Source organism: Falco peregrinus, chromosome 3 (assembly GCF_023634155.1).
Source record: "Falco peregrinus isolate bFalPer1 chromosome 3, bFalPer1.pri, whole genome shotgun sequence".
Classification (NCBI taxonomy): Eukaryota; Metazoa; Chordata; class Aves; order Falconiformes; family Falconidae; genus Falco; species Falco peregrinus.
This window is the reverse complement of record NC_073723.1, coordinates 52385892-52413370: the sequence shown is the minus strand read 5'-3', so window position 1 is coordinate 52413370 and position 27479 is coordinate 52385892. Positions and strand designations below refer to the sequence as shown.

Here is a 27479-nt window from a genome sequence, read left to right as displayed (position 1 = left end):
TTCACACAGGAAATAAATTTTTATTTTCATGAGTGATGTTACTATTGGTCAGGTATTTTACTATCTTTCTAGGTCTCAGCTGTGTTCTATTAAAGACAATGGGAGTCCTCCAGCTGTATTTGATGACACGCAATCCAGCATTTAGTGAAGCTGATAAAAAATAGTTTTCTCATATTACGGCTAAAAAAGAAACTTCTAGTAACTGGGGCTAAGGACGTTCCTCCTGTCTGCCCCCTCTTCCCAGTTTCTGGGCTGCCCCATTCAGCTGCATGGAGGATGGGACTTACAAGTCTTCTCTGGAGGGACAGACCTGGCTTCAGAATAGATCGGATTATTTGCACATCAGGGACCCAAGACCACATTTTCATAACTCCACACAGAAGTTTTTATTGCCTGTAATAGCCAGTTTAGTACCTTGAGGGCCGAAAGTTGAGCAACATTGCTTTTCAGCAATAGCTGTAACTATATACTACACCTCATACCATACAGCTACCTACACACAGTAAGAGAGCATCAGGGCTGGTAAGCAAATGGTGTCTTAAGTACCGGGTCCTGGCAAAGGCAGAAAGCAAGAGTGAACACCAGCAGTAACAGTGGCGCAAGGCTTTATTTCCACTCCCTGCACCTCAAGTCATGCCAACCATGACATGTCACTATTTACAGCAAGTATTTATTTGTAACTGCAGTGCCGTTGGGCAGCCCTACACCTGCCAGCAGGGTCTCTTGTGGCATCACATCATGGTACAGTGAATTTATTTAAGGCACCTGGGGCTTGTTTCCAAAGACAAGGGCTTCCCTAAGTCAGACCACTTGTTCCCAGAGGCCTGTGATGTCTGCAGGCTATAGGGCCATGGTGCAAGCATGCTGCAGGTGTCTGATGAAATAGCTACCAGCCGTACGGCCTCGTACATGCACCAGCACCCATCCCCTGCTGGGAACAAGGCAGGCTGGCATAGAAGTCCGCCCACACGGCTGCTCTGGCCAGACAGGGCTATCACCCGCCTATCTCCAGCACTAGCATTATTCTGGGTGCTACCAGTGCCAGCAGTAACCACCGCGCTGGGCAGGCACTGGGCATTTGCTGCACGGAAAATACTCCGGAGCCACTATTTTACCTCACGTTCTGACCGAACGCGCGGGGCCGGCACCGCCCGCGGCGGGGCACAGGCCGAGGCCCGGCGGCTGCGGGACGGCGGCCGCGGGGCGGGTGGGCTCCCCCTCCGCCCCTGCCAGCCGCAGCCCTTTCTGCGGAGGGCTGGCACGGCCTCGCAGCGGGCCCCCGCGGGAGCCAGGCCGGGCTGCGGCGGGGGCCGGGGGGAGGCGGCGATGGCCGGGCGGGAGGCGCTCTGCGCCGCCTCGGCGGCGGTGGCCGCACAGGTGCTGCCGCAGCCTGTCGCCATGGGAACCGCGCGCGCGGCGGGGGGGGCGCTGCCGAGGGCGCGGTGGCCGGGCCCGGCCGGGCCCCCCCCGCTCCGCGAGTGGGAGTGAGGAGCGGGTGTGCGTGTGCGTGTCCCGGAGGTATTTCACTGTTGCCATAGGAACAGGCGGGGGGAGGCGGTGGCGGCACAGCCGCACCCTCTCCGCGCTCCCCCCTCCCCCGTGCCCTCAATGCCAGCCCAGGCCCTGAATCAATTAATGGAGCCGCAGCGGCGGCGGAGCGGCACCGGGCTGGGGTGGTAGGGGCTGGAGCGGCGCGGGCTGGAGCGGCGCCCCTCAGGGCAGCCCCCGCACCCAGCTGGCGTCGCGGCCCCGGCTGCCTCCCGCGGGGCGGCCCCAGGCCCCGGGACGCGGGCCCCCGAGGGGCGGCCCCGGCAGATGGCCCCTCCGCAGCCGGCGCCGCTCCGCGCCCGCCGCCCCCCGCCGCCGGCAAGGTGCGCCGGGGAGAGGCGCTGCGGAGCACCGGGCGGCACCCCTGGGAGCCGGGGCGGCCTGTGCGGCGCGGGGAGAAGGGGCGGGGGGAGCAACAACAACAAAACCCCAACTCCGCACGGCGCGGCGGTTGTTTACGGCACCATATGGCTGCAGGGGGAGGGGTGAAGGAAATGCCTGCCGGCTGCCGAGCCGCTGCGCTCATTATGTCCGATGGAGTCACGGTCACCGCGCCTCCTGCCAGCGCCCGGCCCGCCGCCTGCCAGCCCCGGGCGGCTCCAGCTCCCAGCACACGCGGGTTCGGGGGCGCGGCGTGCCCCGGAGCGGAGGGACCCCGCAAACCCTCCGTGTGGCCAGGGACGCTCTGAGCTCCAGGGACTAAAAATCCAGCGGGCTGGCTGCCCTTCTCTTGCCGGCGAGGCAAAATTCAGCCCCTTCCCCCAAAGCCCGCCTCTCTTTCTGTCAAAACCTATGTATATCCTTTGTGTGAAGATGAACGTATGGGATGTAGCTCTGCTTTGAACCGCAACACCGCAGTGCTCCAAACGCGAAAGGAAAATGCAAAACGAAAATGTCGCCGGTGGTGTTTGTGGTGTGGTGCGAGATGAAAACCCGACCCATTTCAGGGCATTTCTGTTTATTGCTGACACGCTGAGGGCCGGAGCTGAAGTACCGGGCGTCAAACGCTACAGCGCGATCCGCAGCGATTAGCGCGCCCCGCGACCCGCAGCGGCCCCGGCGGGGGGGGGGGGGGGGGGAGGGGGGAGGCCGCGCATCCCGCCCCCGGGGACCCCCCCGGGCAGGGGCCGGGGACATGCCTCGGAACAGCTTATGTCTTTCCTCTCAATGATTCGTAAGATAGGTGCTGAACCTCGGTGGCGTTGGAGGGAGAGAATCCACAGACTATGGGGTCTGATAACAGGCAGCGAAGCTGCTATCCATATTACCTTGTAAAATTGAAGTATTGATTTTTTTTAAAGCATGGCTTGCTACTTAGCAGACCAATCCCACCGCTATTGTAGTCACTGGGATTTTGCTATTGACTTCAGCGGGAACAGGGTTTTTTTTGCCTTGAAAATGGTCTATTTCACATTATTATGGTAATGTCATTCAGCAGTTCTTAAAATCGCCCTTCTTGGCCTTGAACGTTTTAAAAGAGCAACGTACAATTTATTTCAGCTCAACTTACACCCCTCATTTCTGGTCATGTCATGTCCAAAGTTTTGTTTAGATAAATATGATAGATGACTTACTGCTCCAGATGGTTGTGGGTGGATTGGACCCAATAGAATCTCCAGCTACATGGTTTTAAGGTTTTTTGTTTTCTTTTGTTTTTGGGGTTTTTTTAATTTTACAGAAGCCTAGATTTAGCAACACGTTTGTAGATCTCCTCTTGTGTGCAGCTTAGACTGCTTTTGGTTGCTCACCAAAATAGCATGTCTTCCAAAGAAAGATTAAAAATATTAAAATGCAGCCAGCACAGTGAGTGGTTCAGTTCAACTGATGTTACACAAACGGGCTGATCCTACTGCCTGTAGATAATATACATTTGAATCTTGGCACCTGCCACTGGATTGGAATTCAAAATGAGAAACAGCAGGCCTCGAGGTCTGGAAATAAAGGCAACAACACAAGGAAAAAGACTGTTCTCTGCCTATTAGTAAATTATCTGCAGCAGCAAAGACAAATGACAAGGATCAAGGAAAATGGGTAGCACTTGGGACATCAAATAGGTATTGGGGCAATGACACAATGGTGAACACATTCACATTCAAACTGGGAGGTGTATCTAGCACCTATTTGTGTAACGACAATGTTTTTAGTGTCTGGTGCTTAGCTACTTTCTGCTATATCATACTGTGATACTCATTAAATGGTAACTAATAAACTCAAATTTTAAATAAATGCTTGGGAATAGACATAGAATTTATTCAAAATTTCACTTAAATCAAATTTCCATGAAAAACACCCCCCAAAAAATTGTGTTTCATCTTCCTCATATTTTCCAGACAGTTTTAATTGTTAGGTAGTTCATATCTTAAGGTTGCTCTGTGCTTATAGGTAGCCAACAGGTATGCCTAGCTGCTTAAATACTAGTTTGGAAGATCAATAGTAGTTTTATCACCAAATTAGCAAGAAGCATCAGCCTCATTTTACCTGGTTTACTTCATTAGCTTTATTACTATTATTATTGTTATTGTTATTATTATTATTGTTATTGTTACTATGACATGTGTAATATGTGTTTTCCAGGCTTATTTTACTTTCCTCAGCCTCCACCTCTCCCAAAGCTGACTTTCTTGCTTTAGGATGAGTTCAGAGGAAGCTATTAAGCCAAAGTTTGTTTATACTTGATTAGCTTTAACACTTTATTTGTTCTCTCATCTCACTTTTATTCCACTCTTATTAGAAGCAGAATTGCTCTAATGCATATATAGTTCCAAGAGACAGGGAAAAGGGAAAAAGAATTCTCCCCAAGCAGATGTCCTAATGCAATATCCATAGAAAAGTGAGAATACTTAAAAGAAGCAAACAAACAACCTCAACAGCGTAATGGGGGTGAGTGTGTTGTGTATGTTTAGTTGGGAAGGGGACTGGATGAGAGATGCACTTTTAATCAACTTAAGTATATAGAAAGTTTAAAGGAGTAAGATCAAGCTCGTTCTCCAGTTTGGTTTTTCCCTCCCTAAACAATCAGAATATGGGGATTTCTACAACAAAGAGCTGTCTATACAGTGCATTGTGATGAGTGCAACACTGGCATTACAGATTATAACCAAAGAGGTGGGTGTAGGGTGCTCCTAGTATTTATTTTACAGCTGAATTTGGCCTTGCTGTAATTAAACCTTTCTAGATATTTTTATACATTTTATAAACATGTCTATACACTTACTAAGTGCTGGTCTAGCACATTGGAATATCCTGTGGCAAAATTGGATACCAGGTACAGGTAAATTACTGTTTACAAAAGGAAGAACTTGATCTGAACGTATCCTATTGAGAATTAGTCATTGCCACCCAGTCAACCGATATCAAGTGATCGGGGTGTGGAGCACACATGGCGGATGCTTTGTGAGTGGGCTCCTCCATTGGACACTGCCCATTAAAAAGCCTAAGCATCACTCAGGGGCTGCACTATGTCTTCAAAACATAATCTCTGTGCCAAAAAAACTGATTCACAGAGCTTCTGCTGGTCCTATCCCAGGAGGGTATTTCATCCAGCGCAATTTAGGACGACTGGACCGGTCCTTCAAAGCCTCAGAGATTTCACTGGCTTGACTCCTTCCATCTTCACACAGCTACAGTTTTCCAGCTCTTTTGTAGGTCTGTTAGTTCGCTCTTTGGATCTGTTAAGCAAAGTACTAATTCACTTTAAAATATTTTCACATAACCATCTATATTGTACTTTATTTGCCTGCTTTCAGATTACAGCAAGCATGATAATGCAGATTTGTTAGAATTTTTGAAGTCTGTATATGTGGAAATTTTACTGACTTTACAGTTGTTAAGAATTAAATTTCTAAAAAAAAAACCAAAAACTTGCTTAACCCAAGTTCAATGATAAGTGGCAGAAAAGACATAGTTCATTAGAATGCTATTAATTAAAATTATCTATTTATTACTATCAATAAAATTTGACCCTCTTTCTCCTATTTAGGAATACTTTTTCCCTGCTCAGTTTTTGAAAGCAGTCCTTTTGGTTCACGTGTTTCATTAGGAATACAGGTAAAACAATCTTTTCAATTCCACAGTCTGAGGTAACTTGCCAAAACTGGGCTGATCTGCAGAGAATAATAATATACAGAAGGGCAATTAAAAGGGAGAAAGTAGTCTTATCCAGCTCTAGAACTAGCTTTATTTATTTTGCTTTATTGTTTGCTTCAGTGCAAATTTAACTACTTGAAAGCTCACCATATGCCCAATTCAACTCTCAAATTACACCAAAACAATGATAATCAGGCCTTGTGCACTGGTAAAACACAGCAGAGGATTTGTTTAGGCTTTCTAAAAAACGCAGAGTCAAAGTGCAATGAGTTCACAAAATGCATCTTTTGGAGAAACTCGTTTTTGCTGCTGCATCCATACAGAACTTACTGTCCCATCTCCTTGCTGGATAAGCCCAAATTGAGAAAAAAGAGGTAAATAGATGTGGTCTGTCTGAACCTGGTTTGAGACAGATGCCTGGCATTGGAATATAGCACTCATTAAAAGGAGGCTGAGCTGTTTGCTTGCTATGAATGAAATACTTTAGTATTATGGCAACCATGGCCGTGAAGCTTTGCTGAACTCTCAGAATATAAAAAGATAAAGGTTATCAAAAGATGTAATAAAAAAAATTATGACTATATCTAGATTAAGGGAGAAAAGGATGAGTTACATTCTTTTCTCTTTTCCACTGCAGTTTCTTGAGAAATGCAAAGGGGCAAGTCATGTAATTATATATATGAGACACTTGCTGGTCAGACTGGTCAAAAGCAAAGTCTTCCAGAAATTGAATGAGCTAATTTCCTATCATATTTGCAATTAATTCTCTAATAATTCTGTTCTTTTTATCTTTTTTTCCCACTGTAGTATGAGTTTGGTAATAGTTGCAACAAATACAGACACAAAAAAGCTAGCACAAGTAGACAAAAATACAGAGGTGAAAACATAACATTACTTCTCATCACCAAGTGAAGTAAACTGATAAAGAGAGGTGGTTCGTCACAAACGTTCTGTATAAATCACAATAATCTCATGCACTGGTCCACATAGGATAGTGCTGGAGCTCAGATTCTTGACTGTCTCCTCCCTTCCTCCAGACTAGTAATACCACTACCGCAACAAGCCATAGAAACTGCTACAGTCCACACTACAACCCACAGACCATCTAGTCCCAGTCTCCAAGGGAGTCTGCAAAGGATGCTTCAGAGCTCAGTAATTAGTAAATAAACAAATAAATCCCTAAACAAAGTATGGTACATACAGGTGCATTGTGCAATAACGACAGCTAGCTTCAGCCAACCTAAGAACACCTACCTAAAACCTAATAATCTATTCATGAAACAAGAGCATGAAGGCTGAGACCACCAGCAATATTAAAATTTAGTACGAGGAGGAAAGGGATGGGAAGATGCTGGGATTTCACTGCGCTCCAGAAGTCTTTCCTTGTGTTGACTGTATGGGTAGAACTATGACTAACCCTGACAGATGCTCTATGGCAAAACACCTGGGAGATGCTGCAGGATACCAGGTAACAGCAAGACAGAGGCAAGTGCCATCACCAGTGCCCGCACTCCCAGGGGCACAGTGCAGGAAGGGCAGGAACGCGACCTCATCCTCACTTCTGTTCCAGCCAGCCAAGCTGAACTGACGTAAAGAGCATGCTACAGCCTTATGAGAGCCACGGAGCTATCACTCTCTTGTAAAATCCATGGAAGAAGTTTCGGTGAAATCATTCAGAGTTTCTCTAGGGGATGCAATGCAGACTTCTCATTCCCAACACTACAGGTTATAAAACAACGGCCCAGTTTTGAATTTAGCTTTTGAGATGGTTGTCAAAAGAGTCTTAGATGATGGAATAGGATTAAAAGGGGTGGCTGCTGAATTCCCTTTCTTTGCTGTTCATCAGTATTTATGCCACACCATTTCTCTCAGCTTCTTTCTGCCTCTTCACATGTCTGTTTTCTACTGTGCATTTTCTTTTAATGTTCATCTTTCTGGGTGATATAAGAGAAACAGATTTTAATGGTTCCAAGTACTCCTCTTCTTTAATTAGCTTAGTTACCTTCCCTGGACCTTTCATCTGTCATGACCTTTTAGAGATGAGATAAATACACCAAGCATGTTATTAAAGGCAAGGAAATACCATTTAATTAATGAGAAGAATAAGTTTTCAACATTATTCCCTATACTTTTCCTAATGCAGATTTTTGTTATACCTACTATGCTTATTGTAAATACGCTTATTGATTTGTTTGGAGTTATTCCTAAATATTTCCCTTGAGATGTTATACGAATTCTATGCATTTTAAATGTGATTGAAAAGCTTGAATTCGTCCTTTCCTTTCAAAAAGCTAATGTCACAATGGCATAAATGTAAATTATCTGGCAGTGGTCTGTAGGGAATTCTGCCTGCCATGATTTCTCCTTTTTTCCTTTGTTATGATATTTCTATTTTCCCTCCAAATTCTTCTTTGACTTGCTTAACCTAATTAATTTGCATTTCCATCCAGTGCTGAAACCCCTTCATTTTTCTGAGGTTTGTGCCTATATATATACATATATACTTATGGGTGTATATATATGCACATTGGGCTGCATTTGTATAGCTCTCAAAGGCTTCTTATGGTTTCCCACTCTCCACCAGCTTTCATTTGTCATCACTGCCAAAGTTTCAACCCTGCTTTAATAAAGTCAGAATTTGATTGGTTTAATTTCAGAGGAAGCCAGAACCAAAGTTTCACCTGAAAATTGTTTTTAAGACTTCTTCACACAACAGGTTAGAGGAACATAATTAACTCTTACAAAACCCAAACTAGTTGCAAAACCCAAGTATGGTTCATATAGACACTTAACTCTATTTTTGATTATTTTCTTATTGATTTTTTCCTCTGGTGTTGAAATATGGTTCACTGGTCTGTCATTTCTATGAACTATCTTTACCACCTTGTTTTCTCTCTTTCTAGTGCTTTTTTTGCCATTGTCCAGTATCATTGCCATATATAGTGGCAAATAATACATTTTAATAATATTTTAGTTATTTCATTAAGTTCTTTAGTGTTCTTAGATTTGTATTAGTCCCGATGCACTGCAAATTGATATCTTGATTTGTCATCAACTCTTTTTTTAATTTCTCTACTTCTGAGCATTCTTCAGTTTCATCACCTGAAAAATGTAAACCCAGGATAGGTATTTCCTCAGCACCCACAACAGAGAAGATACACACTGAAAAATAAAGTTCTTTGAAACCTTTTTTACTCCTCGTCTTTCCTACCTGCTGAAACTTCTGGCCATACCGTAGCTGTTCTTCGCTTAATGTATGTAAATACTTGTGTAATTACTTGCTTGTCACTCTTCTTCTGTCAGCTCAGGGTAGTGAGCATTGGTCCATTCACAAGTTTGATTTCCCATATGCCAACACAATGCTGCCTTACCCTACAGATAATGATTTAGTGGCAGTGACTTCAGCTCTGGATCTGCCTTGAATGGAAGTTTTCTACAAAATCCACCTGGCAGTATTGGTAGTGGTACATGTAAGTCCGGAGGCAAAAAAGAGAGCACTCGTTTAAAAATTGTACAATGAGTTAGTCATAAGTCATTTAAGTGCAAATGATGTCACCTCCTAAATTTTCTTAAGTACAGTCAAAATGTTATAGCATCCATCTCCTCTTGTATTAAAAACTTTGGGGTAAGAAAATTTACACAACTTTCAGACACACAGACCTTACTGGCAATATAATATATAAAACCTCTCATTTCCCAGAGGAGCTTAATTACAGGCTCTCAAATGAAAAAGGTTGAATGAGCTTCATCCTAGGCTCAAGTAGGTCATTTAATAAAAACTGTCTTTCCAAGTCTATACAGAAAATTTATTTCTGAAAAAAACTCTTTACTTGAGGTTAACTCTGACATAGATCAGAACTATTAAGTAAACCCCCCCCTAAGTTGGAGAGTATCCATAGATACAACTAAAGGGTTCAAACCCTACAATTCAATTTCAACAACTAGCTGTAATCCCAGCAGATGCACATAGTTAACTGTCAGGTTTTGCAGCTTGCAGAGTTATTGAGTAAGCAGTTAGAAGGCTGTACAAATGCCCATGATAAAGTTGACCACTGCTGAGAAAATCCCTTTACATCCAGAAGAATGCTAAACGGCATTACTTTTAGCAAGTTTTTCCTGGATATTGGCAATGCCTACCTGGATACTTTATGTTTTAAAACCATTAGAAAGCACCTTGCTAGTGGAAATGTAAGGTTTTGAGGCTAATCTCTTTAGAACAAAAAGGTAATTTAAGAAAGCTACAGGATCACTTTCAGTGCTGCTGCAGGACAATGCAAACAAGTCTCAAGCACCAGCTAATACCTCCCGAGTTTTCTAAAGTCAGAGAGACTTCTGGCAGGTTAAAATGACAACTACACCATTAAAAACGTCTTTTACATCCTGGAAAGATCTACTCATTTGGGGGGCTGTGTTGACCAGGGTCAACCTACTCAACAAGGGACAAAAGATACCTGTGATGCTCAGTGGTGCATGGGAGGCTGCAGATTCTGGTATGATCCTCTTGGAGCATGTTCCCTGCCACACTGTCTCATGATCTTTCTCCATATCTATCTCATTTATATGCCCTGCTTGTTTTGTTCCTCTTTTACTGGCAAACTCTTGACAGGTGTATCCTGCGTACGGGGAAAGATCAGGACCCAAATAGCTTCCTTCAGACGAAACCCAGCAGCTGCCGGTTGCCTTCTTTCAACAGCATACCAAAAATTACGGCTCAATGTCAGCCAATTTTAATTTATTTCTGTAGCATAAAATGCAAGTTGAATCATTAACTCCCACATTTGTCCAACACTAGCACTAGTCCTCTTCCCCAGGGGCCTGTGTTGAGGATGAGCCCTCTCTACACAGAATCTTTCTGTGTATATATGCGCGTACTCTCTCCAGATCGTGTCTCCTTTCTGTCTAAAGCATTGAACAAGAGCAATGGTGATCACCTCAGATGGTAGGGAAACTTTCTCCATAAAGAGATCAGAAAAAGTCCCGTTGTGCTGTATTGATGTCTATCAGCCCATTTTAGCACTAACCTGCTAATAAATGCCTACTTATTTCCCACTGATCACGTAGCTGTGTAGCTACAGAAACAACGCTCAGTGTGTATAAAGAAAACACAGGGCTGAAGTGTCTGAGCTGGAGTCCTTACCATGCTGCATCACGACTGAATCCAGTGCAGCTTCACTGACAAGAGGCTGAGGGTATGATAGTGAAGGACCAAGTTCACTGTCACCTCAGTCTTCTCAGCAAAGGTTCACAGCAGCATGAAAATTAAACTGGGATTTTCTATTTTGGATCACTGGAAATATTGGGGCTTTTGAACTACAAGCCTGGCCTTCAGCAGGTTATAGCACTGAATCTGTCATCCTGTCTCTCACTACATACATGCATATATGGGATGAATACATCAATAGCAGTTTTTGCTAGGGTACTGCTACACCCTATTTAATGTTTCTAAAGTAACATTAACATTTCCTAGGTTTGCAGAAGGACTGCTTTAAAACGCTCCAGGTTGAAAAATTTCCTCTTTGGCTCATGTTTCTTTGGAAAAATCTAGCACAACATTGTTACCAAGAAATCTTGCATTTCTCTCTCTTTTACCTCTCCCTTTGCCTCTCTCTCACACACACGTGTGGAGATGGCATCTTACATATGGCCACTTTAACATCTTTAAATTTCAGGACAGAGTTACTGTCTTTGTTCATGAACACGTCGCTGAATGCCTGCATTAAGAGTTGCCAACTAAACCCAGTTTGTTCCATCTGCTATGACCATTTTCCAGCGCTATCTGATTCACCAGCATCCCCCCTCACTAAGTCCACCGGGAGGTCTGCAAACAGCAGGGCAGAGGCTGTGGGTAATGGGAGGAGACAAAGCTCTGCAGACCTGAACAGGGGCTAAGGAAAATGTGGTGGGCAGTTAAAATGGGACGGATACGGCAGGATCGAATACCGCTTCTGAGCCTGGAAGGTGCATTTAACAGGACTGTAAACTACCACAGAACTGCACCTTGGGATAAATTATAGCTCACCCTCAGCATCACCTTTCCAAGGTACTTACTGCCATGATGTGCTGGCAGTTCAGTAGGCTACAGAGCTACCGATATGTATTTGACAAACACTTTTATTCATTCTTTATATTGACGGCTGCAAAAATGGGGAGAAACACAATGAAGCAAAGCTGCTTATTTTCAGATTGCTATAAAAATCCCTAAAATAATGAACAATATAAAACATAAGATAATTTAAAGCACCATATTTTGGCATATAAGCTATTTATACTGTGATCTGTTTCTTGTATTGTTCATAAACAGTCATTTCTAGAAAATCAAATGAACCATAAACTCTTATGTCCATCTACTATTCTTCACCACTAACATAACAAGAGGTGGGCTGAGATACAGCCTGTCCTGTAGAACTGACTGGCCTGTAATTTTAAGCCCTAAATCCTATAATCAGTTTCAGTAGTACAGCACCGCACCTGCAGAGAGCCTCACTGGTTTACTAGCAGCAATCCAAGAAGTACCAGATCCTCCTGGAGGATCTAGAGATTTAACTAAACTGAACAAAATCTGGTTTCTGAATGAAAGTTCGTTCTATGCTTGTAGTCGAAAAACATAAAAGAAAGCACAGGAAAATTCATACATTAGGCTGGCGACTTCATTAAAGTCAGTGGAGTCATTCCAAATTAATAATGACATAAAAGCAATCTGAACTTGGCCTTTAAGGTTATATTCTATTAGTTTGCTAATACTGTGTAAATTCTATATTTGAGAGTATCCTGCAGTCATCTTGACCATTCTTTTTTTAAAGAAAAGTTCTGCTTACAATCCACTGATACAGATTGGGCCATTATTTTATAACTTATTTTTAAATCAACACCGATTTTAGGAGCCATATTTCTGTCTATGGACAACATCAAGCAAGAGAAAGAAAAGTGGTGAAAATAAATTTGTTTTCAAATTGCCAATCAATAAATAGTTCCAGTTTAAGAACTATGCAGGAAATACAGACCAAAAAAACAAAATCCACCATAAAAATCATGTATAGAGTGAGAAAAGATATTGTAGTAGAAATAGTAGTTCCATGCCTCCTTATGGATTGTGAGTACCAACCATGAAGAGCCCATACTCTCAACCATTTGGCATATTTGTTGGCTTAATACATATATACAATGTGTCTAGGCTAGGCATAATTTCGCTACTTTCACAAAGTGCAGCTTGGGCTTAATGAAAGAAAACCTACAGTGAAGTAGCAATCTGAAAAGTTGCAGAAGGCAGGTACTTGCTGAGTTGTATATAGGAATACCTTACTGTGTGCTGTCCCATTCTGGACCTAAAATGGCTGTTTTGCAGGGGATGTTGTTGCCTGGTGACCAAAAGTGCATCTCCTAGGCCGCAGAGGGATGTGAACATTCAGAAATTGATTTGTTCCTGTTGCTCTTGAGAAGACCCGTAAAACAGATTAAGCCAGCACATAATCATCTATGCATTCTCCTTGCTGGCATGCTTAAACTTGATATTGAAGACAGGCCTGTGATTTTGAGCTACTTACCAACTAGGCAAGGAAAAAAACAGAGTAATACCTCATGTGCTGCTGCCCACAGAATATGAAAGCAGACCAAGCCTCAGCTACTGTGAGACTGCAAGACACCCTTGCTTCAATTAAGTCTGTGTTGTACATCTAGCCTGTTCCGGTGCAACCTCCCAGTTGCTATCAGGCTCTCTTTCTTTCATTAGAATCAAGTAGTTAATTAGCCCCAGCCTGTCCTCTCTCCTTCTCTCTTTCCCTTTAACGCAGCAGTAATGATGTCTAATTACCAGCAGCAGTGGATTACAGCACCATCAGGAGCAAATCTCTCTGGCTGACAGCAAAGCTGAGCAGCAAATCTTAAAGCTTCAAGGAGAGAATAATTCCTAACAAAGTATTTGAATATTTGCTTATTTTTGACCAGCTTGTGACTGTAGCGTCCAACTTTTAAATTGATCCATCCTGTTACTACAGAGGGAGCGCTCATGCTGCCAGCAGTGATTAATTTTAAATTGAAATTACTTTTACCTATGGTGAGATCAAGTGATGGACAAGAAGGGGAAGAGGATGAGGGAGAGATTCACGGTTTGGGGATCTGTTACTGTTTGTGGCTGTCTTTGTGGACTAGACAGGCTCAAATGTATGGTATAACAAGGTGGGGGGGGGAACCAAACAAAACAGTGGGAATGTTTATTAATGGTCATAAATAAATAAACTCTTAAATAATGAGTAAGAGTTAAAGAAATGAGCAAATGGGTTTTTAATGCTTACCAACAATTACTGTCTGATGAAAATCCTGTCTTTCCCTCTGTACCTTATCGTTCCTGGCTGTCTGAAACCCTCAGCCTCTTGAAGTCAATAGAAGCTTTGCTACTGGCTTTCTCTGGGCCAGGGGCTGCATCCCTGTTCTGTCAAAACGATTGTTTCTGAGCCTTCAGTGTCTGGCAGGCGCTGCCTCTGCCCTGCCAATAGCTCATACAAACCATCGCCTCCCTACAGGTCTACTTAAATACTCCTCTGCCTTTTGTGATGGGATAGTGACACCACATTGATGGCTTTAGGAAGGGGGCAGTATTTGTTCCTCAGAGCTGAACGTTGTATGAGAATGCTGAGTATCACCTTTTCTTATCTATGTTGGACAACAGATTTACATTGGCCAGCAGGAGGAAATTTTACCTACATGCAAGACCTTTTCTGCAAGGGTTTATATGTCATTGTTCAAGTAATGTACAGATATTCAGGAATTGCTTACAGATAGGTCATGCTAACTTTCCTTTCTTGATTTCATTAGCAGGCATCCTTATTTTATCAGGATGCCTGTTTTGTTGCTTAAGCTGTCTAAAGATAGTTACTTCTATATGAATACATATATAGGGACATACAGAGACATTCTCATTTGAGGGTATGATTCCCCCAAATGAACAAAGGTAAGATCAGCAAGGCACCCAACCTCTGACTGAAATCTCTGAAGGAAAAAAGAATGAGAAAAAAAATTACTATCTGCCCTGAAAATAAAATAGAAGAGGGGATGCAAGGTGGGACTCTAGGCTTTCCACAGCCTGGCAAAGGTGAGAGAAAATAGACAAGCTAATCATCACCGAGCCTTTTGTTTCAGAGGCCCAGAGCAGCACTTAATTTTGAAATTCCATCATGTAAAATTAAGGTTAGCCTTTTTATTTAGTAGCGTAGTCAATGTAATTTTAAAAAATACTGAATTTGGTTACAGTTTTGAACTTGCAGTGAAAAGGATAGTCTTAGGAATAAACCATCTTGCCTACTGGCTCTCCAAAATTATTATTTTAGTAAGCAGAAGATATATTAAAAAATACCAACCTAAGTGGAGACTTCTGCTCTAGACACGTCTTTGTTATAGACTGTATTTACAGTACCCTGTGGGGTCAGAGATTAGCAATCGGTCATCTAATGGTAGAACAGAAATCTGCCAAACAACCTGAATCTATAGGCAGACCTAGAACGCTTTGGTGAATAAAAACCATAGAGAGGGAACAAACTCTGTCCAGAGCTTCTCTTTCACTTTCAATCTTCATATTTGTAAACTCTTTAATAATTTCCCACCTTTGCCTCCTCACAGCCGTGACGGCGCTGATGACAAGGGGGCAAATGCAAGGCGGCCTCTGGGAATGCCCAGGTTGGTGACTTCAGCGAGGCAGAGAGAGGCAGATTTCCCTGGCAGCCTACGTCACAGCCCAGCCCAGAATACTTTCCAAGAAGCCCCCTTTGCTGCGCCACCCAGCAACCCTCCCGTTAGGTCAGAATAAACCGCCACTCCAAAAAAAAGAGAGAGAGAGAGAGAGAGAGAGAATATCGCTCATCCAAGCCAAATGCCCAGGCAAGAATATTTTTAATTGCCGGCTTTCCTTTCTCAGCTCCCCCTCCCCACCCGCCCCACGCACAGACAAAAGAAGCTTAGCTTGCGTGACCCAGAGCATCAGAAGTAAGAATAATGATACATTAAGAGAGTTCAATAGGCAAAACCTACTTGCAGCCAACAGTCCCCATCTTCTTAAATAGGAAAATCTGTCGCTTCTGCCACCACCAAGCATAATAGCTCTCCCGCTGTCAGACCTGCGCCCAGCTCTGCGGCTCCCGCGCCTGCCGGGGGATGCCACGCTACCCTGGCGCATCAGATCGAGTTTTAAGCCTTACGGCTGCGAGACTCGCGCACCCCCAGAAAGAGTAACAAAATACAGCCTTCCTTCGGTCATGCGGAACCCTTGCTCCCTTTGTTGAGCATCCTCTCTCCCCGCCGCCGTGGCTGTCGCAGCCGGCGCTTCGCAGCCAGCCAGGCATATTCGTGCCGCTCGGCGGCTCAAGGGCTGCGGGCTAAGAATTAAAAAAAAAAAAAAACCAACAACAAAAAAACCCCAACAAACCAAACCACCACCAATCCTAAAAAAACAGAATTAAATAATATTAAAAAAAAAGGCGGGGGGGGGGGGGGAGAAGCCAACGATATCCCGGGGAAACCCCCCCCAAATCACCGACCGGCGCCGCGCTTGGCTGTGCGCCAGGCAGGCTACCCCCGTGCGCATCGATCAGCCCCGCCGGCGGCGGGGGGGCCGCTGCCCGGGGCCCCGGGGCCCGGCACAATGGCCGGAGCGGCGGCGGCGGCGGGACAATAGCCCACCCCACACCCGCCGCGGCGGCCCGGGGGGCACGGGGGGACCGGGAGGACGAGAAGCAGAACGATACCGACCCGGCAGGGCGTGTTGTGCGCACGATCGCTTTAAATAAAAGGACCCACAAAGACCTCGGCGGTGTATAATGTGACAGGCAAACGCAACATGGTGATGATGACTTGGGGGAAGAGGGAGGAAGGAGCCAACTGTGGCTGCGGCTCCCCCTGTGCCTCTCGCTCCCGGAGCGGGCTGCAGCGGCCGACATAGAACAAGGAAGACAATTCTCTACTAACCGTGGTTTTGACTGGCACGTACAGCACTTGCTTCCCTCCTCCAGCACCACCACTGACCTCGTCCGAGTTGCCGAGCTGGAAGCCTTTAGATTTGACCCAGAATTTGAATTTGGCATTATCCGTGGAGCTCGACTCGGAGCCGTTCAGGAGCTGGACGATCCGGTCGTATTTTTTACGGGTCACCGTCTTGGTTTTTCCTGAGTCCCCGTAAGTCCTGAGACACCAGTCTTGAAACTGGCGGTACATGTCCCGGTCGCTGCTCTCCATAATCTCCTAGTACACACACGCACACATGCACACGCCGGGGCGCACACACGCACACACACACGCACACACACAGACACGCACACGCCGCCCCGCAGCGGGCCGGGGTGCGGGGCCGGGCCGCCCCGCCGCACTTTGCACCTGTTCACCCAGCGCTCATGAAAAATGCATCCACCTCCGAGCCGGAGCGAAGGAGGTCCCGGTGCAGGCAGATCCCAGCGGATTTTTTTGTTGTTGTTGTGGTGGTTGTTGGTGGTGGTGGTTCGGGGGGGGTGGGGGGGCCGGGAGGGGGATGGGTGAGGGGGGGCAGCAATCAGTTGAATAGTGTGGCAATGTTCTCCTTCATTATTATTATTTTTTTTCCACAGGAGGCAAAACGGGTCTGGTGGAGTCTCCTCTTATCCTTCCACTACGTGATCAGTCTTTTTAATAATTGTGCAAGGCAGGACTATCCCACTGGCTCCAGCAGCGCCTTACTCGGCGAGGGTTCGGGTGGATAAATAATTAAAATCCTATCCCTCGGCTTAGCGAAGAGAAAAGAAAATATTGACTCGGATCCTTCTTCTTTTCCGTACATCAGCTGCACCCGAATTCACCCTGGATAGTACAGGTGAAGGCAAGAAAAAGAAAAAAAAACAAAAAAGGTGGGGGGAAGAAGAAAAAAAAGCCCACCCTCCTCCGCCCCGGCAGCTCTCGGCTGCCTTCTGGCAAGGCTTTCTGTCTGTCCTGGCGGGCTGTGCCTCTCCCTAAAGCCGCCTCGCCGCGCAGGATGGAGGAAGCACTGAAGGGCAAACTGGTCTCTTTGCTCCCCCTTTATTCCAGGGCTGGGCGGCTTTGCTTTAGGTATCCCCGCTCCGGGCATGAAGGTACTGGAAAGAAAGAAAGTTCTTACCTGCCATTTTCTAAGCCTAATACATCCGATCAGCGTTTTAAGTACGTATTTTTAAATTAAAAAAAAAATAAATAATGGTCTGTGAGCATTTCACTTCCTCATATTCAGTCCCACTGAATTTCAGATGCCCTTTTAGGAATTTTCCTCTATTTACTTGGCAATCCCAGCAGATGGAGGAGGAAAAAAAAAAAAAAAGAAAAAAATACCACCAACCAACACCAAAACCAAACCAGGTATTTACGAGATAGGCTCGGATATTGGACCAGAGGAGAGAGAGATCAGTCCCAGGAGGATGTTGGTAAAGGAAAGGAGGCGGCTCTCGGTTGTTCTGCCAGTGTGATGATGGTGCTCACACATGTAGGACTGCTCGGGTGCGGGGTATCCTTTGGTCTCTGGGCTAAACTGGCTACAAGGCATTCAAGTAAGTTTGCGTGCGGATGCTGAGCAAAACCCCTTTTTTTAAAGGGGGGAGAAGAAGAAGAAGAAGGCAATCTTCATTTCTTGCCCCCTCCCTTTGCCACAGTTTCAGCTCACGCCGGAGATTTCCGCGCTCTCCCCGGTGTCCCCCGCCGCGCCAAGCAGGACACCCCCTCCGCGGGGGGAAGGCGCCGCGGCGGCGCTCCCTCTCGTCGCCTCTCCGCGGCCGCGCCCGCCCACGCCTCCGCCATCCAGCGCCCGGCTCCGCGCCCCCGCCCGCAGCCGGCACCTCCGCGGCTGGGGCACGCGTCCCACCCGGGCCCGGCGGCGGGTTCCGTGCCGGGGGCCGCGCGCCGCCCTGCCGCTCTGCTCCGCTCCGCTGCGCCGCTCCCCGCGCCGCGCTGCGCTCCGCTCCGCGGCGGGCTGGCGGCGGCGGCGCACCGGGCCGGGCCCAGCGCCGCTCCGCGCCCCCCCCGCGCCCTGATTGGCCGCCGGGACAAAAGTTTCTGTGGCGACGGCGGCGCGGCGCGGTGACGGGCAGCGCTGTCCCATGTCGGGATGGCGCGCGCGGCGCCCCCGCCTCCGCGGGCGCGGCTGGGCGCGGGGGCCGGCGCGGAGCCGGGCGCGGGCCGTGGGGGGGGGCGCGGGGGGAGAGGCGAGGGCAGCGTTTCCATGGCGATGTCGCCGGGCGCAGCACCCCCCCCCTCTCGCGCGCCGACGGAGGGAGCGGATCAGCTGACACACCATTAGCTTAGGACCTAATTATTGCTTATTGGAGCAAGAAACGCGCGCAGGGCCGCGGCGGGGGGCTGGCGGCCTCCGCGCCCCCGGCGGAAACCCCCGCGCACCGCTCCCCCCCTCCCCGGCCGCCGGCCCGCGCACGCCGCAGCCGCCGGCGGAGCGGGGGCGGAGCGGCGGCACCGCGCACTTTGCGCCGCACCGGCCGGCGGGGCCGCGGGGTCCCTGCGCGGTCCCTGCCGCGACACGTGGCCGCCGCCGGGCCGGGCTTTCCGTTGGAAACGGGCAGCGGAGCCCCTCCGCGGTGGCTGCCTCCCCCGCGGCCCGGCCCCCGCCCGGCGGCGCGGAGGCGCCGCGCTTCCCCCCGCCGGCGCTCCCCGCATCTCCCGTCGCCTCCGGGACCCTCCGCGCAGCCCGGCTCGGCGGAGCGCCGTGCGGCCCGGCGGGCGGGGGTCTCGGCCGGCGGCGGTGCATCCCGGGCGGCGGCGGGCACCGCGCCGCGCTCCCCGGTAGCCAGCGGCCGCCCCGCGGCTCGGCGCTGGCCCTGCGGCTGCGGGGTGCGGGAGGAGGCCGAGCGCCTGCGGACCCCAGGCCCCTGCCCTGCCTCCGCAGCTGCGCGGACGCCAAGCGGGGCGCGGGGTCCCCGCAGAAGCCCAGCCGGTCCTGGCTTTCCAGCCGCTGGGGCCTGCAAGGAGCCGGCGCGGAGGCAGCCGTGGGTTCTCCTGCCCACGCTCGGGCAGCGGCCAGCACCCTCCGCCTTCACCACCTTCCCCCCCGCGGGAAAAGGCCGCCGGGGGCTGCGGCACCCGCAAAGCTGTTCACGCCGAGCCTGGATTTCCAGTGGAGAAGGGGAAAGGTGCTGGGCGAGGGGCACAGGCCCTCCCTCACACGCCCCAGCCCGACCAGGCTGCTCCGCCGGGCCCGCCCCGCCGCGGGCACCTCACCCCGGCCTCCATCCCCCGCCCGGAGCGCACCATCGCCGCTCCGCGCCGCTCCGCTCGCCCTCCCCCCGGCCGTGTGGCTGCCCTTCTGTTTTGTGTCTAGAAACACCGACGCAGACACAGGCGAAGCCAGGAGAAGACTTGTTTAAAAGCAGCGCGCCGAAGGATGTTTGTGTTGCCAAAACCTTTCCTGGCATCTGTAAAATCTGAGAGGACAAGCTGGCACAATGGGTGGAGAAAAGGAGGGCTGAAGAGATAACCCGAGGAGGCCCGAGACTTTTTGTTGGCCGCAGGGCCCGTAAATTATCTTGGCAGCCCCATTTTAGTGTTGGAGGAGCACAGGACTCCCGTCCATCACAGGATCTGGAGGAGAGGCAGTAACAAAGGAACTGCTGTGCAGGAGGGAAACGAGGGGAACTTTGCTGAACCCTCACCCAGCAGGCTTTGTAAGATGTAACATCACTTTAACATGCCATTATATCTACATTTAGAAAGAGGGTCATAACATAGATTGGGCTGCACTGCTAAACATTTCTGTCAGATAATTGTTCTCAAACCAGCCTCCCGCTGAGGGTCTCAGTAACTTCTGTATCACACTGATACCGTGCTCTGCCTGAATCCAAAGTAAGCTCACAAAGCAAGGAGGGGAGAGGAAGACGTGACGCAGCCAGGAGTGGTGATCCAGACAGTTATAGCATGGATGAGCAAAATGCTTGAAATAAGCAGGAGTGCTTTAGTATATCAAAATAATTCCGTATCCAGGAGTAGCGCTTTGGATCATGTAAAGAGCCATATGCCTTCTCAGCAGAGACAGATTCCTAAATTCAGTCGAGTTTGGACCATGCCTTAAAAAAACCAGAAATATCCGTTATTTTTTTCAAACTGTTTAATGGCAGGAGAGAGAACAAACAAAAGCAGATGAAAACCAACTGTGGTGTGGAGTGGGAATGGGGAGTAGAAACTAGTGCAATATTTAACTCAGCTGGATTTGTTTCTTTGTTTTACAGTTAGGAATTTTGATTCACGTCAGTGAGAGGTATGGATGTTTTCTTACTGCTTCCATTAGTCCCTTGGCCAGAAGTCCTAGGAGCATCCTGGAACCCCACCATGCCAGGCAATAGGTCAGCAGAGGACACAAAACCAATGCTTACTGTAAAGAATTGGTGGTGTAAATAAGGTCAATTGCATGGTACATGACTTCACTTTTATATAAATACACATTGTATAATATATTTGCATAACCTATACTCATTACATATGTTCATATATATATATATATGGACATAGTAATTCCAACAGAATTTACGTGATGGGTTTAGAATGCAGATTTTTAATCTCCAATTTTTTTAATCACCTGAGACCCTGAAATTAGTACTGTAAGATTATATTTAAAGAAGGAAAATTACACGAGGTTTGGGTCACCGTTCTGTTTTTTTGGTATCAGAATTAACAGCGTTTTATAACACAGACTGGAATCTCCATCCAACGAAAAGGGCTTGCACAGACCCTCCTTCTGTCAAGACTTCCAGTGACACCCCATTACTCAGATGCACTTGAAGAAACTCCCTTAGCATCCTTGGGGAGAGGGGCTGTGTCAGTCCTTCAATGCCGTGGAGTGAGACTCTTCTATGTTCTGCAGAACTCGCTTGCCTTTGTCAGAAAATGAAAGTTTCTACCCTCTGGTTTGGAGACAGCCTTCCTATGGCAAATCTGTGCCTTGCTGGATTGTTTGCTCTGCAGCCAGCCCGAAACGATACAACACCAACAGATGTGTGAACTTTTCCATTCAGTATAACGAAGTGTTAGTTGCAAAACAGAGTTTTGGCGATTTAAATTGCTTCATGTGCACCAGGCTGTGAAAGAGGTTTAAAATAAATCATGAATAAGTTATAAATATTGTATTTTTGGAATTATCAGCTCTAATAACTCCACTGGCAATAGAAAGTGAAGACTTGGGCAGAATGGGGCCTGATGTCTCTCATTAGAATTACCAGTGTTTCTAGATGAAATTATGCACTGTGGTGACATAGCACTGAGTCCATAGAAGAAGCTGAGAAGACACTTCCAAGTTTTTAAAACTTGCTGAAAAAAAGAGGCAGCTTTTGGCTGAAACCTATCATCCAAATTCTACCAGAGAGGAGTGTTTAAAAAATGTGCACCGTATTTCAGCGCAGTGCTTGATGTGGAGTTATTGGATGATTAAGGGTAGCTTTTGAGGGTAAGAATTTTATGTCTCTTGGCTTTTTTGTTCACCAACATAGCTAGAAAAATTATTTGACGCTTCTAACTGGCCATGTCTGTGAGTTATGATGGAAGGTCCTCTTTCTGTGCAAACTGAAAATCATCCTTACCAAACTGAGTGAAGACATGCTGCGGGATAAAGAAATTACAACTACAAATTATTTACTTTAAACTGTGTACCTGCTAGCACTTTCCCTCTCTTCTGGAGAGAATTTCAGTGGAAGTCTGTTGTGTCCTTTACAGCCCAGTGATGGCAGCAACAATGAGCACAGCCAGCCCTAACGCCTGTAGAAGCAGAAGTTGGTGCTCATGCACTGCGTGGGCTTGTCTGTGCTGTCTTCCTTTCGTTTCAGGTACATGAAAAAATCCCCTGAGCAGCTGGATAATCAGTCACCTCATTACATTCGGGGAGGTAGGACTTGGCTGTGACACAGCTTCCATGAGTAGAAAATAGTCACTGTTCCACCTACTAATATTACTGGCAAAGAACCACTCTAGAAAGTTGTTCTTAAGGATGAATCCAAGGTGTTTGCTGCTTAGAAGATCAGAAACTAGAGAGGTGGATAGTTGGTGGTACTAATGTATGAAAAATGCAAGCAAATGAATGTTCCTGGGTTTTGATTTATCTACTGAGCTATCATGAAGCAAAGCCTGAACTATTAATTGTTGCTCAAGATAAAGGTTTCCTACTAATTCTCTGCTGTTTCCAGTTTCCTACGAATTCTTTATTGTTTCCAATTAAAATATTCTCCTCTATTTTTTGCAGTAGGTTTTGGTCAGTTACTGCTGAGTTTGGAAAGTTAGAGGAGGTAGACCAAGGCAATGACTTGGAGATGGATTATAAGAACGTACTAGATTGCTAAATCTTGGGGGGAAAGAGGCTGTATGTTCCTGGGTTTATAAAGGAACAAGAGAAGGGTACCATAATTCTGGTTAGGATCTTTTCACATAGAGTGATGTTGATGATGCTGATGAGAATAATATCGGGATATGTTCCATCTTTGCCTTGTAACGATCTTGTTAGGAGACATTTGGAATCTCTTATGGAAAATACTCAAACTCACTTTCCCTTACTGCAGTTTGAAAAATTCAGACTCTGCTTCATTCTACAAAGCTGCTTTGCTTTAAGTAGCAGTTCTGCAAAGCATAACTTCACATATTTCTTTTACTTTATGCTTTATTACTGAGAATATTTGCATGGAAACAAGATCTTTGTTTAAAAGTTCCTGCTTCTTATTCATCACAGCTCGTTGGGTTGGAAGCAATTACAGTACCCTCTACGGAAGGCTCCGATCCCTTCAGAGCAGGAAAATATAAGCAGTAATAGACAAACTTTTAAGAATGTAGGCTATTGTTTTCATGCAAATTTCCTCATTTCCTTAGTAATGAAGAAAGGAAAAGGGAGTAAATATGTGACATAGTGGGGGGAAAAAAAGAATGTTTCAAATGTGTTAAGGTTTGTATATGGGCATCAAACATTTTTTAATGTTATAATGGTGCCTTACATTCAACTTTGCTTGCTTTTATCCTAAAGGAGAAGGTGTGCACAAAGGATTTTTTTTTGTAGGATTTTTTATTCCTTCTATTTGTAATGTGTCTTTCTCAGCTACAGCAACATTAATATAAACCAGCTACTGGAGTATCACCCAGTGTGTTGTCTAAACCAAGCCAGGACTAATAAGGCAGTGCTGAAAATGCTAGCAACCTATCTCTGATAGCATTCTCAACCTTGTTGCCATGGAGGAAGATGTGATAACTGGAAATTTTCCCAGAAAGTTCCAGGTATGACTCTACAGCCATCATGTCAGGCATTACCAGACAAAGCCAACAGTGGAACAGCTGGCATTGTCCTCCTTACAACAGGAGGAAGTTGTGGAGGAAGAAAAAAAGAATTACTTGGTCTGAAATATTCAGCAAAATACAACATTAATCCCTTCCTGGTGTAAAATACCATCCAAATTTTACTTTTGCATCAGCAGCATGGGGTCCTCCTGCCACTTCACAACATTAAAGAGATAGCTAGCTGAAGACCAAAACAGAAGAAATGGGTGTCACCTCTCATTGCAGATATTCCTTCCTTCACTATTTTATGGATTTCAGCTCCTTAACCTAATTGATCTTGCTTCACAGGTGAAATTTGCTTAAAGTACTTCCCAAATTCTTGCCACTGTTGTTTTACTATAAGCTAGCCATGCTCTTTAAATGAAAATACTGTGCACATTTTGTGTTTATATGTGTAGGGTCCCAGAACGGTCACTAAAATATACCCTTTCAGAAACTGATGTTACTGGTAGCTTTTGACTTGGTAACATTTATGTGCCGTTTCAATGTCCTGAATAAAGTTATCATCAAAACACCGAGTCAGTACCATTAGCATCAACTTTAAGCAGCAGAACAATATAAATAGTATCTGCCTGCATGTGACTTTCCCCTGCTCCCCAAGTGCAGCTTATCTATTGCACACTCCTTACGCTTGTCTCTCTGTTCCTGTTAAACTACTGAATAAATTCTACTCAGTATAACCCCATTCCAAACAACAACAAAAAAGATCATTATTTTTAAAAAGTGAACATAACTGAACTGATTAAATAAAACAAATTCTCAGAACAACTGGGGATTTACAAATAGAAGTGGGGTGCAGATCTCCATGAATTTATGGCAAGTAAAATTGGTTCAGACCCAAGTGGGTTTGGTTTGGTTTGGTTTGGTTTGGTTTGGTTTGGTTTGGTTTGGTTTGGTTTGGTTTGGTTTGGTTTGGTTTGGTTTGGTTTGGTTTGGTTTGGTTTGGTTTGGAGGGTTCTACTGGTTGTTTGGGTTGGTTGGTTTGTTTGTTGGTCTGCTACTCTGTGTGTGCTCTGCCTGACTGGGTTACCCCTCATCCCTCAGGAGTCAGGAGAGGACCTCTGACTAAGGATGGTCCTGCCATGTGTAGGGCAGTGGAGCATTGCCACAAATCAATTAGGTAGAGGATTTTGAGGCATAATGTGTAGAAAACGCCCAGCATAGGGACTCGGACATAGTTGTCATTGTGTCCTGCAGGTCTCCCGCCTTAGCAATGCAGGCCTGGAGCAGACCTTCTGACAGGTCCCACTTACTGTAAGTACAGTGTAACAGTTAGTCAAGGATAGTCTACAAAACACCTATTCTGTATTTCCCCCACTCTCCAGGGCTCTCCCAATCCTTTATGTCAATCTGGAAACATTCAGAAAGAAAAGAAAATTCACAATAGTTTGCAACAACAGGGAAATAGTTGTGGCACTCTGATTTCTAACCAGCTATGCCCTACCACAAGCAGTGCAGCAAGGAGGCACTAAGTGTGAAAGATGACAGCACTCAGGAATTAAATGAGGTATGAGCCCAGGTCTGCCCCTTTGTGCTCTGTCTCTGGAGATCTGCCAGAATCACGGCATTTATCTATACCAAAACCTTGCGGGTTGTTTGCTGTTAGAAGCAGGTTTATTTAGACCTCAGCATGCCTGTGTGTTTCCTTAATCCCACATTCCTGTTACTCAGAACAAAAGCGACAATTAGAGTCTTATGATGGTGAAGTTTAAGATGGAGCCATACATCACTGTGACCACTCTGCCCACGCACCCTCTTGACACTGCCCCTCACTCTCAGCTGGGGTGTGGATAGAGAGGTGGAGATAGAGCACAAGGCAGCAAAAATGCCTGCTTTGTTTCAGGAAGGACTTCTTTTAAGCAGTGGCATTTCTCCAGCTGCTGTCCCCAACCGTTTAGTGACCACGTTCCAGGATATAAAGCAATGCAAAAGTGGCTTTAAGAAAAGTGATCCTGGTACCTTAACTTTTGGATGCTTACAAATCTCCAAGGTACCTCTGAGGCACGTCCATTGCTGCTAAAGCCTGAGGGATTCACCTGAACCAGCATGTTTGCTGATATAATTTTGGTTTCTCTCTTCCAAGAAGGAAAAGACCATCTGAAAAAAACAGCCCATTAGATAATGCTGGAAGGCTCTGAAACACAAAAAAATGCTTAGTGAGGAACCTCGGTAGTGACAGCAGTACGCCTGAAAGGTGAAGAATTGCATGAATATTTGTATTTATGACCACTAGCTTATAGAGAACAATGCTGCCTTAGCAAAGTCCTCACTTTGTTTAACACATACAGAACTTTGCAGCATTAAGCTCTGTATATTTTCATACATTTTGGATTGAACTTTGCATAATGGTTCTTACGAAAGAAAGTAAAACTGGAGCTCTTTGTACTTCCCATAGCCATTTTTTGAACCAGAGGTGTACTTTGTTTTCTGGAATTGATATTCCCATTCAAACAAATATGTGATAAAAAATGTGTTCATGTGTGAAAAAGCCATATGCAGTGTTGAAATTCTGTCCAACTTGTTATACAGATACTACATGCTAGAGAAATTATGACTCAGTAGGGGAATTTTACTCATCATGTAATGCGCTGAACTTTATAAGCAACACCTCGCCTTCACTGCTCTTAGTACTGCCAGAGGCCAGGGAGGTAGAGATGTGCATGGCAATACACAGGGTAGCTTAGGAACCTATTCTACTGTTTCTGCTGTGGTTTGAGGGTTTTTGGGTGGGTTTCTTTGTGGTGTGGGGGGTTTTGGGGTGTGTGTGTTTGGGTTTTTTTTTAAGATACATACTCTCTATGTAAGATCAATTACTGCTGTGCTACTTCCAGCCTCTGATAGGAAGGAAAAAGCCATTTTGGCCTTTGTCTCCAAATCTGCAGTTCTCCCTGCTCTGTAATCACCCACTCAATTGTTGTACTTAGCATGGGCAGAAAGCTACCTGTTGGCATATTAGTGATGTTCTATTTTGTGCATTCATTTTGCTGATTAATCAGAGGAAACAGAAAAAACATAGGCTAGACCAAAACTTGTCCATCATATATTAGCTTACGCTGGCTGGCCCAATTGTTCACCTTACTTTTTTCTATTGTCTTTATTGACACATCTGAATTCATGAAAGAGTTGATTCCTTAGCCCATCACTTGATACAGGCCTCTGAGAATGAATTAGAATACAATAAATTAATCTGTAGATGCAGTATCCCTAGAAAACAAACAGCAAGTTTGCAAATGTACTGCAGGAAGTAATCGTGGTGAGTTGAAGGGAAACTATATCACTTCTGTTCTCAAAACCTTCCCAAAGCACAGGTTCAACACAAGAAGTTCTCTCATCAGCCCATTTTAAAGGGTGAGCTTGAAATAAAGGATAACTACAGGTGAAAGACCTTTCCAGATATTGCTCTGTCTGTATTGCTCTAGTATTGCTGAGTCTCCTGGCCATGGTAGGTACCATTCCCAAACAGGAAAGAAGACACATCCAAAAAGACCATGTGGAGTGTTGTAGAAAAATCCCAGTATCTTAAATTCTGCCTGGGGAACAAAACAATGGCCACAGATCTT

The 27479-nt window shown here is 46.0% G+C and overlaps 1 protein-coding gene across 4 annotated transcripts in view; it reads right to left on the bottom strand.

The window, feature by feature from the left end:
* Window positions 1–17122, bottom strand: part of NOL4 (nucleolar protein 4) — a 201491-nt gene extending 184369 nt beyond the window's left edge. For 2 of the 4 annotated variants that reach the window (XM_027792460.2, XM_027792462.2), the window contains exon 1: window positions 16585–17122. In XM_027792460.2, the coding sequence (XP_027648261.1) occupies window positions 16585–16851 (267 nt within the window). In that variant the 5' untranslated portion in view covers window positions 16852–17122. Of the gene's footprint in view, window positions 1–15651; window positions 15943–16584 lie in introns of those variants that run through there. The other 2 variants (XM_027792461.2, XM_027792463.2) reach the window with 2 other exon arrangements.
* Window positions 17123–27479: the final 10357 nt, after the last annotated feature.